Here is a 14,090-nt window from a genome sequence, read left to right as displayed (position 1 = left end):
ACAAGAATTTTTGTTGATAGAAGAGTACTTTGTTTGATTTTTTTATCAATATATTGTATTTTTTAAATAAAATTTTCAAAAATTCTATTTTAGGAAAGTTTTCATTTTTGTAGAGAAATATTGTACATTTGGGATTGTGGTTTAGAGATTAGGACAACAAGAATTTTTGTTGATAGAAGAGTATTTTGTTAGATTTTTTTATCAATATATTGTATTTTTTAAATAAATTTTTCAAAAATTCTATTTTAGGAAAGTTTTCATTTTTGTAGAGAAATATTGTACATTTGGGATTGTGGTTTAGAGATTAGGACAACAAGAATTTTTGTTGATAGAAGAGTATTTTGTTAGATTTTTTTATCAATATATTGTATTTTTTAAATAAATTTTTCAAAAATTCTATTTTATTTAGTTTTTATTTTTGTAGAGAAATATTGTACATTTGGGATTGTGGTTTAGAGATTAGGACAACAAGAATTTTTGTTGATAGAAGAGTATTTTGTTTGATTTTTTTATCAATATATTGTATTTTTTAAATAAATTTTTCAAAAATTCTATTTTAGGAAAGTTTTCATTTTTGTAGAGAAATATTGTACATTTGGGATTGTGGTTTAGAGATTAGGACAACAAGAATTTTTGTTGATAGAAGAGTATTTTGTTTGATTTTTTTATCAATATATTGTATTTTTTAAATAAAATCTTCAAAAAATTTATTTTAGGAAAGTTTTCATTTTTATAGATAACTATTGTAGATTTGGTGTTGTGATTTATAAACTAGGATAAAAAAAACTTTTGTTGATAGAAGAGTATTCGTTTAGATTTTTTTATCATTAAGTTGTATTTTAAAATTAAAATTCTTAAAAATTCTATTTTAGGAAAGCTTTCATTTTTGTAGAGAAATATTGTACATTTGGGATTGTGGTTTAGAGATTAGGACAAAAAGAATTTTAGTTCATAGAAGAGTATTTTGTTTGATTTTTTTATCAATATATTGTATTTTTTAAATAAATTTTTCAAAAATTCTATTTTAGGAAAGTTTTCATTTTTGTATAGAAATATTGTACATTTGGGATTGTGGTTTAGAGATTAGGACACCAAGAATTTTTGTTGATAGAAGAGTATTTTGTTTGATTGTTTTATCAATATATTGTATTTTTTAAATAAATTTTTCAAAAATTCTATTTTAGGAAAGTTTTCATTTTTGTAGAGAAATATTGTACATTTGGGATTGTGGTTTAGAGATTAGGACAACAAGAATTTTTGTTGATAGAAGAGTATTTTGTTTGATTTTTTTTATCAATATATTGTATTTTTTTAATAAATTTTTCAAAAATTCTATTTTAGGAAAGTTTTCATTTTTGTAGAGAAATATTGTACATTTGGGATTGTGGTTTAGAGATTAGGACAACAAGAATTTTTGTTGATAGAAGAGTATTTTGTTTGATTTTTTTATCAATATATTGTATTTTTAAAATAAAATCTTCAAAAATTTTATTTTAGGAAAGTTTTCATTTTTATAGATAACTATTGTAGATTTGGTGTTGTGATTTATAAACTAGGATAAAAAAAACTTTTGTTGATAGAAGAGTATTCGTTTAGATTTTTTTATCATTAAGTTGTATTTTAAAATTAAAATTCTTAAAAATTCTATTTTAGGAAAGCTTTCATTTTTGTAGAGAAATATTGTACATTTGGGATTGTGGTTTAGAGATTAGGACAACAAGAATTTTAGTTCATAGAAGAGTATTTTGTTTGATTTTTTTATCAATATATTGTATTTTTTAAATAAATTTTTCAAAAATTCTATTTTAGGAAAGTTTTCATTTTTGTATAGAAATATTGTACATTTGGGATTGTGGTTTAGAGATTAGGACACCAAGAATTTTTGTTGATAGAAGAGTATTTTGTTTGATTGTTTTATCAATATATTGTATTTTTTAAATAAATTTTTCAAAAATTCTATTTTAGGAAAGTTTTTATTTTTTGTAGAGAAATATTGTACATTTGGGATTGTGGTTTAGAGGTTAGGACAACAAGAATTTTTGTTGATAGAAGAGTATTTTGTTTGATTTTTTTATCAATATATTGTATTTTTTAAATAAATTTTTCAAAAATTCTATTTTAGGAACGTTTTCATTTTTGTAGAGAAATATTGTACATTTGGGATTGTGGTTTAGAGATTAGGACAAAAGAATTTTTGTTGATAGAAGAGTATTTTGTTTGATTTTTTTATCAATATATTGTATTTTTATATAAATTTTTCAAAAATTCTATTTTAGGAAAGTTTTCATTTTTGTAGAGAAATATTGTACATTTGGGATTGTGGTTTAGAGATTAGGACACCAAGAATTTTTGTTGATAGAAGAGTATTTTGTTTGATTTTTTTATCAATATATTGTATTTTTTAAATAAATTTTTCAAAAATTCTATTTTAGGAAAGTTTTCATTTTTGTATAGAAATATTGTACATTTGGGATTGTGGTTTAGAGATTAGGACAACAAGAATTTTCGTTGATAGAAGAGTATTTTGTTAGATTTTTTTATCAATATATTGTATTTTTTAAATAAATTTTTCAAAAATTCTATTTTAGGAAAGTTTTCATTTTTGTAGAGAAATATTGTACATTTGGGATTGTGGTTTAGAGATTAGGGCAACAAGAATTTTGTTGATAGAAGAGTATTTTGTTAGATTTTTTTATCAATATATTGTATTTTTTAAATAAATTTTTCAAAAATTCTATTTTATTTAGTTTTCATTTTTGTAGAGAAATATTGTACATTTGGGATTGTGGTTTAGAGACTAGGACAACAAGAATTTTTGTTGATAGAAGAGTATTTTGTTTGATTTTTTTATCAATATATTGTATTTTTAAAATAATTTTTTCAAAAATTCTATTTTAGGAAAGTTTTCATTTTTGTAGAGAAATATTGTACATTTGGGATTGTGGTTTAGAGATTAGGACAACAAGAATTTTTGTTGATAGAAGAGTATTTTGTTAGATTTTTTTTATCAATATATTGTATTTTTTAAATAAATTTTTCAAAAATTCTATTTTAGGAAAGTTTTCATTTTTGTAGAGAAATATTGTACATTTGGGATTGTGGTTTAGAGATTATGACAACAAGAATTTTTGTTGATAGAAGAGTATTTTGTTAGATTTTTTTATCAATATATTGTATTTTTTAATAAATTTTTCAAAAATTCTATTTTAGGAAAGTTTTCATTTTTGTAAAGAAATAGTGTACATTTGGGATTGTGGTTTCGAGATTAGGACAACAAGAATTTTTGTTGATAGAAGAGTATTTTGTTTGATTTTTTTATCAATATATTGTATTTTTTAAATAAATTTTTCAAAAATTCTATGATTGATTGTGATTATATAATATATAAAATAGGATAGAATATTTTTTTCATTTTATAAATAATAATTGAGTATATTAGTGTATAATAATATTTCAAAACTAATTACAAAATTAGTGAAAATATTTACTTATAATTTTTGAAAATTAAGATCTTATTAAAATCTTTTTAAACATATATTCTCATAATTTTAATATATATATATATATTTAAATGAAAAGATATCAAAAGATATGATTAAAGTAGTTGAAAGATTATATATATATATAACATTTTTTCGTCAAATTTAAATTTAATAATTCAGATGGTATTTGAATTTTTTTAGTTTAAACTGAAATTAACACCAATAGTTGAGTTATAGTAAAGCATGACAAAAAAATGTTGAGATTTAAATTAGACTACCAACCAACAGAACAAATTTGGTGGAATACCACCTTGAACGTACACTACACATACGACGCTCATTTTCATTCTTTACTGATCACTATTGATGGAATCACATTAGCACCACTCTGCACATATATGAATTTATACCATTCCAGAAACATTTTTAAGAGAAGAAAGATTTTCGTATATCTGAGATTCTGAGGTGTAATCAGTATATTCTCTTTGAAGTCGTTTTATTTAATTGAATTTTTATTAGATGGCCTATGTAAAAGAAAAAACTTCAAATAATAATTGATGTGTTCATCTAAAACTAGATCATGATATGCGTATATCTGAGTTCAGACTTCAAGGTTCTCATTACTCTTCTCACTGGAGGATCGCCCGACTCTTCTCTTCAAGGGATTGTCCACGACTTAGGCATGTTGAGCAATTCTCTTAACTATATCTCCTTTAAATTTGTTCCTCGCCAATGTAATGTAGCTGCGGATAGATTGGCAAAGGATGCTTTGTTTCAGCTTTCTTCTCCCTCCTTTAGGGAGGTGTAAACTCTAGTTCTCTTTAATGGAAAGTAAGATTTGACCCCAAAAAAAAATATGGAAGATACAACAAATAATTCTTATCCTATATGAAATATAACTTAGCAACGATAATTAAATATTACAATACAATCTCAACTTCCCAAGTTACATAATTTATTTTTGAACTATTATTGAGCCACCATAACATGGTCCTAAAGCGATAAAGAGTTCTATCGATAACAAGTATAAGAAGCACAACGCCCATCTCATACATCTTCATAAGAGTTCTATCCTGAATTCCTGATCAAATTTTAAATAATGATATTTGAGGTAATAACTACTTTACCATACAAATTATTATAGAACTGAAACAAATGATTCTTGCGCAGAAAGTGCTTTGGCACACCCACACCTACTTTTGTTATCTTTCCTTTTCGATCAAGACACGAACACCAAAACTGAAATATGATTATTCTTACCCTCACAAGCTGCTTGTAACGGCGTCGTTTAACTAATTGACTTAACGTATATATAAAAAAGGCAATCTTGATATTTTTTTTAAAAAAAGTTTGAATTTTTATTAGTTTCTTTTCCACTTTCAATGGTTGCCTTCCACAACGCTAAAACAGAGTCAATGGCCGTCTTTTCGCCACAGAAGCAAGACGAACAAGAAGAAGAAGAAAAGCACTTCTCTTTCTTACGAAACCCATCATGAAGAATATGATGTTAATGATCTCAACCACCTTCTTCATCATCCTTATCTCATCATCTTCCTCTTACGCAGAAGACGACGTGCTCTGTCTCAAAGGCCTCAAGAACTCACTCACCGATCCTTCGGGCCGACTCAGCACCTGGTCTTTCCCCAACTCCTCGTCTTCCTCAATCTGCAAACTCACCGGAGTCTCTTGCTGGAACGCCAAGGAGAATCGCATTCTCTCCCTCCACCTCCCCTCGATGCAACTCGCCGGCAAGATTCCAGAATCTCTCAAGCTTTGCCGCAGCTTACAGTCCTTAGACCTCTCCGGCAACGACATCTCCGGCGAGATTCCTCCCGAGATCTGCTCGTGGCTTCCTTACCTCGTCACGTTAGACCTCTCCGGTAACAAACTCTCCGGAGAAATACCGTCCGAGATCGTTAACTGCAAATTCTTGAACGGTTTGGCTCTTAACGAGAATAAGCTAACCGGTCCGGTTCCTTTTCAGTTAACCCGGTTAGACCGGCTCCAGCGACTTTCTCTCTCCGACAACGATCTCTCCGGTTCGATTCCCCTTGAGCTCTCCCATTTCGGAGAAAACGGGTTTACCGGAAATAACGGACTTTGCGGGAAGCCGTTATCGAGCTGCGGAACGTTGAACGGTAAGAACGTAACGGTCATTGTAATAGCAGGCGTAACGGGAGCTGTCGGGTCGTTGTGCGTCGGGTTCGCCGTGTTCTGGTGGTTCTTTATCAGAGACGTGAGGAGGAAGAACGGTTACGGTGCCGGAGAGTCTAAAGACGATGGTGACTGGATCGGTGTGTTGAAGTCGCATAAGCTCGTTCAGGTGGCTCTGTTTCAGAAACCTATCGTGAAGATCAGGTTGGTTGATTTGATTGTTGCTACGGATAGTTTCGGTTCCGACAATGTCCTTGTCTCGTCGAGAACTGGTGTTTCTTACAAAGCTGATTTGCCTGATGGGTCTGCACTTGAGGTCAAGAGGCTTACCTGTGGTTATGAGGTTGGTGAGAAGCAGTTTAGGTCGGAGGTGAACAGGTTGGGTCAGATCAGGCATCCGAATCTGGTGCCGCTTCTCGGGTTCTGCGTCGTGGAGGACGAGAGGCTGTTGGTGTATAAGCACATGGCTAATGGTACGTTGAACTCTCGGTTGCATGGTTTGGATTGGCCGGGTCGGGTTAGGATCAGTGTTGGAGCGGCTAGAGGGCTAGCTTGGTTGCACCATGGGTGTGAACATGCGTATTTGCATCAGTACATTAGCTCAAATGTGATTCTATTGGATGAAGACTTTGATCCTCGTGTTATAGATTATGGTTTGGGGAAGCTAGTGAGTTCTTCTCGGGACTCTAACGATAGCTCGTTTAGTAACGGTGATTTTGGGGAGGTTGGTTACGTTGCGCCGGAGTATGCGAGCACTATGGTTGCGTCTTTGAGTGGGGATGTGTATGCGTTCGGGGTTGTGCTTCTTGAGATTGTTACGGGACAAAAGCCGCTTTCGATTAACAATGGGGAAGATGGGTTTAATGGGAGTTTAGTGGATTGGGTGAGTAAGCATTTGAGTAATGGTAGAGGTAAAAATGTGGTTGATAGAAGTGTGATTGGTAAAGGATATGATGATGAGATGATGCAGTTTTTGAGAATCGCTTGTAGCTGCGTTGTGTCGAGGCCTAAAGAAAGACCATTGATGATCCAAGTTTATGAGTCTTTAAAGAAGTTGGGAGATCGATATGGTTTCTTCTCTGAGCATAGTGATGAGTTTCCACTCATCTTTAACAAACAAGAACACTAAGTTAAAACTTTACCTGTGCTGTGAGTATGATGACTATGCTGCTGCTTTGTAAAGTACAAAGATCATGCACTCTTTTACTCAATTCTTTACCACATACTTACCCTAATGTTTTCACTTTCAACTGTGTTTTTTTTGTTGTGTTGTATATTTCTCTTCTCTACATCCTGTGATGCATGAATATACACTATGGGATGGTTGTAACTTGTAATAAAATGAATTTTTGTGTGTTTAATTGAATCAATGTTAAAATTCTTTAATCGAACCTCGTCGAGGACAACATATGAAAGAATATTCCTATCAGTCAGTCTATCACATTAGCACACTTGATATTGTGGATCTAGATATTATAATTAAAACTATCGGGTTTAAATGTATAAATCTATGAGTTGTAAGGCGAATTTATAAAAGTAGAGTAATACCGGACCATTTCTGTCAATATTCGTATTCTTTTTTCTCTTCTTTTCTTTTCTGCAAGATTTTTTCCTGAACGACGACGACGACGAAGATGGCTTCTCTGAGATCTCCACTGTATCTGATCATCCTCTTCGCCTGCGCTGTTGCAATTTCATCGTCATTATCTCTAGCCAGATCACATGAACAGTTTCGTACTTCAATTTCCTTCTTAGATCTCGCTTATCGATCTCTCGATCTAGAAAATTTTAATTATCACTGTTTGATTCCATCTAACTAACTTGTACAGAAACAACGGAGACGAAGAGATGAGAAGCGGTGGGCGTAGGATCCTTCTAGGTTTCAAAGAAACTCCGAAAGGAAGCAACGTCACCTTCGAATGCTCTCCTTCAGGTCCTTGCGTCTCCTGCAACTCCTCCGAAAAGGTTCTCTTCTCTCTCAAATTCAATTGAGAATCCTACTTTACTGTTGTTCTCTGTTGGAATCGAATCTGTGTATGGTGTTTGCTTGATGCTTTGGGGATGGTCTCAATTACTCAAATCTTGATTCTTGATTGATTGATTCTTGATTTTGAATGGATCTTGATTTTTTTGTCTATGTAGAGAAAAGACAAGTATCGTTGCAGTGAAACAGGTTATCGAATTCCTTTCAAATGTAGAGAGGTGATAGGAGGAGGAGGAGAAGCTTCTTCACACAAGAAAGATGCGGAAGAGACTCAACAAAATGATCAATCTAATGTCAGTAATGATGACGAAGAAGTTATTGATGCATCGGTGAAACAGAGGAACCTGCGTGATGACTCTTCTTCACCAGCCTCAAAAGCTAAGAAGTCTCAGTCTTACAAAACTTATAGAAGCTGTGTTCCTTCTTCAGATGAGGAGAGAGTTTCTGTTCTTGGTTTTGAGGTAACACAAGTAAAATGATTTTTATTTCCTTAGTTCCTGAGACCTGACATAAGAATCATTTGAATAAATAAATGGGCAGGCGGTTATGCTAGGACTGTTACTCGTAAGTGGATCATTTGTATACTACCGAAAGAAACAGACAGTACCGATGGCTGGAGGAGTATCCACTGGAAGATCACAAAGCAATTCGCGGTTTTAAGAGCACTCCTTTTTCTATTTATGTAGAAGCTTTCAACGTTTTTTTTTCATTGTTGCGAGAAACAGAGAGATATATTTGATCTGAGTGTATAGAATAGATAAGCTTTGATATAACTGGATAACTCTACTTGTTTCTTTAAATGACTAATTGTTTATGCACCATTGCTTAGATCAATTCCCATTTGAAAAAGATGTTATCATTAAGAACGATTACTTGGTGTTGAACCTTGGTGATGAAATGTGGTGCGCTTTCTCTGGAGAGGTTTTGTGCAAGAGACAAGCAAGCAACATATGAGTTTTTGTCATCATAGTATGATGATTAAGTCGAGTTCGAGCAAACAACACTTTGATTTGCACAAACTATTAGCATTATCGTATAAACCATTGTTTGTCAACACTGAGCGAACTGAGGCACGAGGGTTCTGGTGTAGGAGAAGAGAGCCGAAGCGTTGGTAAGTTTGCTCCGGAGACGAAAAACAGAGTCACAGAGATATATGCTCGTGTGCAGGGCACTCATATAATTGGGGCTACTTTGTTTCATATATTACGAAATTGTTTATTACCCATTTACTCTTTTATCTTAAGAAGAACTTTCACTCCATTGAAATGATGTCATCACTTATATATCTTTAGTGAGCATACTTGCTTGATCTTGAACCTCTGTGCAGAGCTTACTTTGTTGCTAGGAAGGGGTTAACGCAAGAGATCAGTTGAAGCAAGTGGAGTCTGCCTCTGGTGCAATACTAGAAAATGAAGCTTCTCTTTCCCTCTATTATTTTACTCTTCCAAATATACTTTTACCACTCTCTAGATTTCTAATCTTGATATGTTCATTGTAAAAATATTGAAATTTTGATTGATATGTCTGCCTCCTCTTCCTCACCAGGTCTATTTTTGGCCTCGTAAACTTGGAATATGTTGCACTCTTGGAATAAATCTGTTTGGTTTTATCAACATAATACGAAAAACATGCATTATTATTCTTGACCAACCGGCAAAATCACATCCACTCGATCCTTCTTCTCGACTTAATCGTTTCAGCTGCATACTCTGCCTACGCATTGATATTCTGATGCTTTTCTCCTCCAACTCGTTTCTACTTGATTCATCTTGCATCACCTGCATGCTGGCCCTAAAATTTAAAACACTTGAAACAATCAATTACGTATTAGAGATAGATGATCAATGCATATATTGTTTGAATCATTTCGGGGATTAAAAGATCTATCATATAATTATTTAAAATTTAGAGACAAAAAAGGATATTTTGTCTTCATTTCAACCATAAAAGTTATCAATCATATTTTATTTAAAATTATAATCCAAAATATAGAAATAATGAAGAACTCTATTTTCTAAACATTATTACTAAACTGTAGAAAAATATTGTTGTATGAGTTTTTTTAATCTTTTTCTTATTTAGTTTTTACAGTTACATCAAATACAGCTTCACTAAAAATGCTACAAACTAAATTTTAAATAATTTTTTCTACAATTATATATATATATATATTTGTAACTATCTACAATTATATTTCAACCAATCATCCATCGTATATATTTTTTTTTAACTATATACTGTGTATCTCTCGTTTATTTGTAAGTTCATAATGTTATCCAGTAAATAATATAGTGAAAATAAGGTTCACTCTTTACATCAGAAATTAATATACATATTTAGTTAGTTTAGTTTTATGACGACTACATTGACTGGATTTTTTCAAAAAAAATTTGAAAGAATTTTAAATTTATTCATAAAAAAAAACTTTTTTTGCATATAAAATGTGACTTTTTCCTATGACATTAGTCATAGTAGCTTTGAGCTGAAATGTTTATAAAACACAGAAAAAAATTAGCGGTATGCAGTATGTAAATGTTGAATGGGCATAGACAAATATATAGGAATCCTATAGACGGAAACGGCCACCACATTACTAGTGGAGGTTGTGTACATGATAATATATTATATTTAAAATGAATATGTAAATGCCATTTTTTTTTGTTACTTCAGCTTGAAGCTATTGAGCAACACAAAGGCATAAGATTCTCTGGGCAATTATACGTTTACTCTTTTAGGAAAGGTAAACAAATTTTGAAGTGGGATTCATGTACAATATGTTTATATTTTGATTGGTGAGATCAACAATTTGTATCATATGCTCTACAAACTATGACCCTAAAATAAATATATATACTATGGGATAAATTACGGCTGCTACATGACACTCATGACAGTAAGCTCTCATCTGTTGGAAATTTTCTTCTCTTTATCTACTCATGAACATTAGCTCATCTTCTTCCTTTTGTAATAAGTGGCTTACCACAATACGTATTTCAAAAATTGGTATGAATCTTAATATGTAGACAAAAATATATAAATTACGGCTGCTATGTGACAGTGATATAAATATATTCCCAAGGAACAATTTTTAATCATGGGTAGTCTAGTCAATGTTGTCATTCTCATCTTTATTTCAGCAAACTTTAATATATGCACATAATCTTAATTAAGATACATAAAGAAGGATTAAGGTGGTTAACGCATATATGTTTGGCTAATGTATAATATTGCTAACCTTTTTAGATTATTCGAAGTTTGCGGTATGTGAGCCCTTATAATGAAGTTATATGTTAGTGTCTTCAAGTTAAGAAATAAGCAACAAATTGATATACCAAGTTTTTCTTGGTAAAATGAGTGATATATCAGGTTATATATACCCAATTATGCTGTACCTAAAAAAAATTATGCTGTAACTAAATACTAGATACATAAAAGAGATGGTGGTTAAACGGAACTAGGCAGATACTATATATAATACATTAATTATGTCTATGTGCAAAATATCATGCACACACACGTATCCAATCCGTAAGTAATTAGATTTGTGAAATTAATGGAATATACATACACATACTGAAAGTAATTCTTAGATTTTTATAAAATATGGCTATAAATTCGGGTATGCATTGCATTGTCATGTGCTTAGCTTTACCTTTTGGATACGAAAGGGATGAAATGTACGTGAGAAAAGTACAATGTCTAATCTGAGTATATTACATAAAACAGCATGAAAATACACGACACGAAAAAAAAAACTCAAATACTTAAACTCGTATCGGAACCTTCTCATGCACATAAAGCAAAGGCTACTAAATATATTCCCTCCATGTCACGTTTCAGAACAGCTGTTCTAGATATCATTCTCTCTCTTTTCTCCAATTTTTAAAATTTTAATTCTATGATAAGTATTGTGTTTCATTCTGGTATATTTAGATTTTTGGGACAAAAAGAGACGACATAAAAATACGGATTCATGCTTAAAGATAATATTAAAAATATATCTCACGGAAAAATATAAAGATTCATAGCCTAGATTATCTTTCTCTCTATCCTAATGTTTCGAGTAAAGTTAACCATATTAAAGAGAATAAAAACCATCGAACATATAAAGAACACCAACCATCCTAACTCATCAAAGTGATAAGACTCTATCTCTCTCATGCTTTTGTTCTCACTCTTCTTTGTTCTCTATTATAGTTTCAAATAGAAAAATCTAATAAAACCTACTAATTCGATCGATGTTAGTTTCTGTCCTTATTTCCACCAACCAACGAAGATAGGACCCAAACAAAACCCACAAGGCTAGAAACCATGCGAAATCTCCAATCCCTTCGTCTCCAGTTGTTTTCTCGTACACTATTTACGGTCGGTTTAGTCACTCTTCTAATGATCGATGCGTTTGCATTACAAAACAACAACGAAGCCGACACAACAAAAGATACTACTACCATTATGTCGATGAAAAACTCCATTACACACGGTAACGAGCATGAAGATGGAACAAGACATGGTGATCTTAGCTACGCTGGCAGCAAAAGAAAAGTGCCTCGTGGATCCGATCCTATACATAACAGGTTCTTTACCGGTTTCTTATTTCATCTATCACTTGCAATCAACAAATCTTGCATGTCTATGTGTGTTGTTCTTTTCAGCAATATATGGCATAGCCAGTGATAAGTCCATGTTAATATAGATAACAACGAGGAAACATCCCCGTCTGTTAATAGAGTTCCCTTGATATCAATCCAAAAACAACGTATAAGTTTATCGAAGAAGATCACTCTCCTTACCATTCTTGTTTCGTTTAATAAATCAAAAGAAATCAAGCAAGCTAATTTATTCGTGGATGTATATATGCGTATTATATTATTATGTATAAGCACTTCTTTTTGGCCACCATATACATATACTTTTACCAAAATTTTACTTAAAAAATAAACTCTTTGTTTCTTTTAGCTAACTCAGATTCGGCGAGACATATAACAGAGGCTCTCAAAAGGCTGTCTGCTAGCTTTATTCAGTCTATACGTTAACAATCTTGTTTTTAATTACTCATCATAAGATGTCTTCTTTTAAAAACTTTCTTTTTCCCTTTATGGAAGCTTTAGCCCTTTAAATAGTCTCCTTTTTCTTTCACCTCATATATTAGTTTAATAGAAAAAATCACTTAAGATCTCAAATAATTTTTTTGGAAAAAAATATAGTTATAGTACTTCCATGTTAATTGTATTAGCGAGTCAGTTGACGCATGTATCAATCGATCAAGGTTATATATTTGGTATTGGTTATACTAAAGTACAGAGAATAAGTAAAAGATTTAGATTAAGTAATTAAGTTATATAGTGATTTTTAAATCTTAAATCTGTATTATGTATACAGGAGAGCAGGAAAATCAAGACGGCCACCGGGAAGAGCATAAGTACAGTGAAAGCTTGGGGAAGAGAGAGAAGTATTTGTTGGCAAATAGGTCTTGTAAAATGTTGCTAGATTCTCTTTTCCCGTTCATTTGGGATCGAATCTCTTAAATATGCTCAAAATATTTGTGACCCTACACTTCTATTTCTTTGAATGTTTTCTTTTTGTACCTAGCGAAGAAATATTATTGAGTTAGCAAGAGGAAACCCTATATAAGTATAAACATTTTATACAATTGCCAAGAAACAAAAGAAGAAGAAGAAGAAGTATAGGTACATGCATGCAATCCTGTTTTCTCACATTGCACTTCTTATATTGGTTTCTTTCTATTTTCCATCTTTAAATTACATTTATGATCTTCCTTTTCTCACATTGTATGTGGGCAATTGTACTAAATGATGATGAACATTTACTAAAATAGGTTAAAGATTTATTTGAAAACATATAAATTGAGTGCTTATTGTTTCTGCAACTGCAAGTAACATGCATGTTTATTAGAAAAAAAGAGATAATGATACAATATTTTGTTCTAGATAACATGCTATTTTAGAGTTGATAAAACAAAATAATATGCAGCTTTTTCATTATAATCACACTTTTTAACCAAAAAATTAATAAGATGGAATTGTATGTGCAACGAAAAATATTGTACTTCAGAAGAGGTTATCCAACCATTACAAAAAAATACGAGTCCGTTATTATTGATGTATTCTGAAAGCATATATTCTTGCAAAGAGAAAATAAAAGAGATGTCTTCAAAGATCTGATATATCAGTTTTTTTTATTATTCATGAATGGAATGGCATATACATTTTTATATAAAAGTATGAGCTTTAAAAGGAGAATGTGTGTAATAGTTCTTCTAAATAAAGGAGACCACAACACATTGCTTCTTTGTATTATGCTTTTTCCCATCTTTTATTCTTTTGTTCTTTTGTGGGGTTAACTCCACCACTACTCTCTGTTTCATATCTCTTCCACCCATCTCAAAATTAATTTCACTAATCTTAACATATAAAATAACTAGTAACTTGATTTATTAATTTGTTACATCA

At 31.4% G+C, this 14,090-nt stretch overlaps 3 protein-coding genes across 3 annotated transcripts; all 3 read left to right on the top strand.

The window, feature by feature from the left end:
* The first annotated feature begins 3,521 nt into the window (after positions 1-3,521).
* LOC103831547 (probable LRR receptor-like serine/threonine-protein kinase At1g69990) lies at positions 3,522-7,022 on the top strand. The gene has a single exon (XM_009107429.3). It carries the CDS (start codon positions 4,975-4,977, stop codon positions 6,763-6,765), a length of 1,791 nt encoding a protein of 596 aa, XP_009105677.1. The 5' UTR covers positions 3,522-4,974; the 3' UTR covers positions 6,766-7,022.
* A 143-nt stretch (positions 7,023-7,165) lies between these two features.
* LOC103831546 lies at positions 7,166-8,441 on the top strand. The gene is made up of 4 exons (XM_009107428.3): positions 7,166-7,365; positions 7,466-7,601; positions 7,779-8,081; positions 8,161-8,441. The coding sequence occupies exons 1-4, from the start codon at positions 7,271-7,273 to the stop codon at positions 8,278-8,280; spliced, it is 654 nt and encodes a 217-aa protein (XP_009105676.1). The 5' UTR covers positions 7,166-7,270; the 3' UTR covers positions 8,281-8,441.
* A 249-nt stretch (positions 8,442-8,690) lies between these two features.
* On the top strand, positions 8,691-13,270 carry LOC103831545 (CLAVATA3/ESR (CLE)-related protein 26). Its single transcript, XM_009107427.3, has 2 exons — positions 8,691-12,194; positions 13,000-13,270. The coding sequence occupies exons 1-2, from the start codon at positions 11,932-11,934 to the stop codon at positions 13,037-13,039; spliced, it is 303 nt and encodes a 100-aa protein (XP_009105675.1). The 5' UTR covers positions 8,691-11,931; the 3' UTR covers positions 13,040-13,270.
* Positions 13,271-14,090: the final 820 nt, after the last annotated feature.

Source organism: Brassica rapa, chromosome A07 (genome assembly GCF_000309985.2).
Source record: "Brassica rapa cultivar Chiifu-401-42 chromosome A07, CAAS_Brap_v3.01, whole genome shotgun sequence".
Classification (NCBI taxonomy): Eukaryota; Viridiplantae; Streptophyta; class Magnoliopsida; order Brassicales; family Brassicaceae; genus Brassica; species Brassica rapa.
The sequence above is the reverse complement of the archived record's forward strand: the minus strand, read 5'-3'. Positions and strand labels throughout refer to the sequence as shown.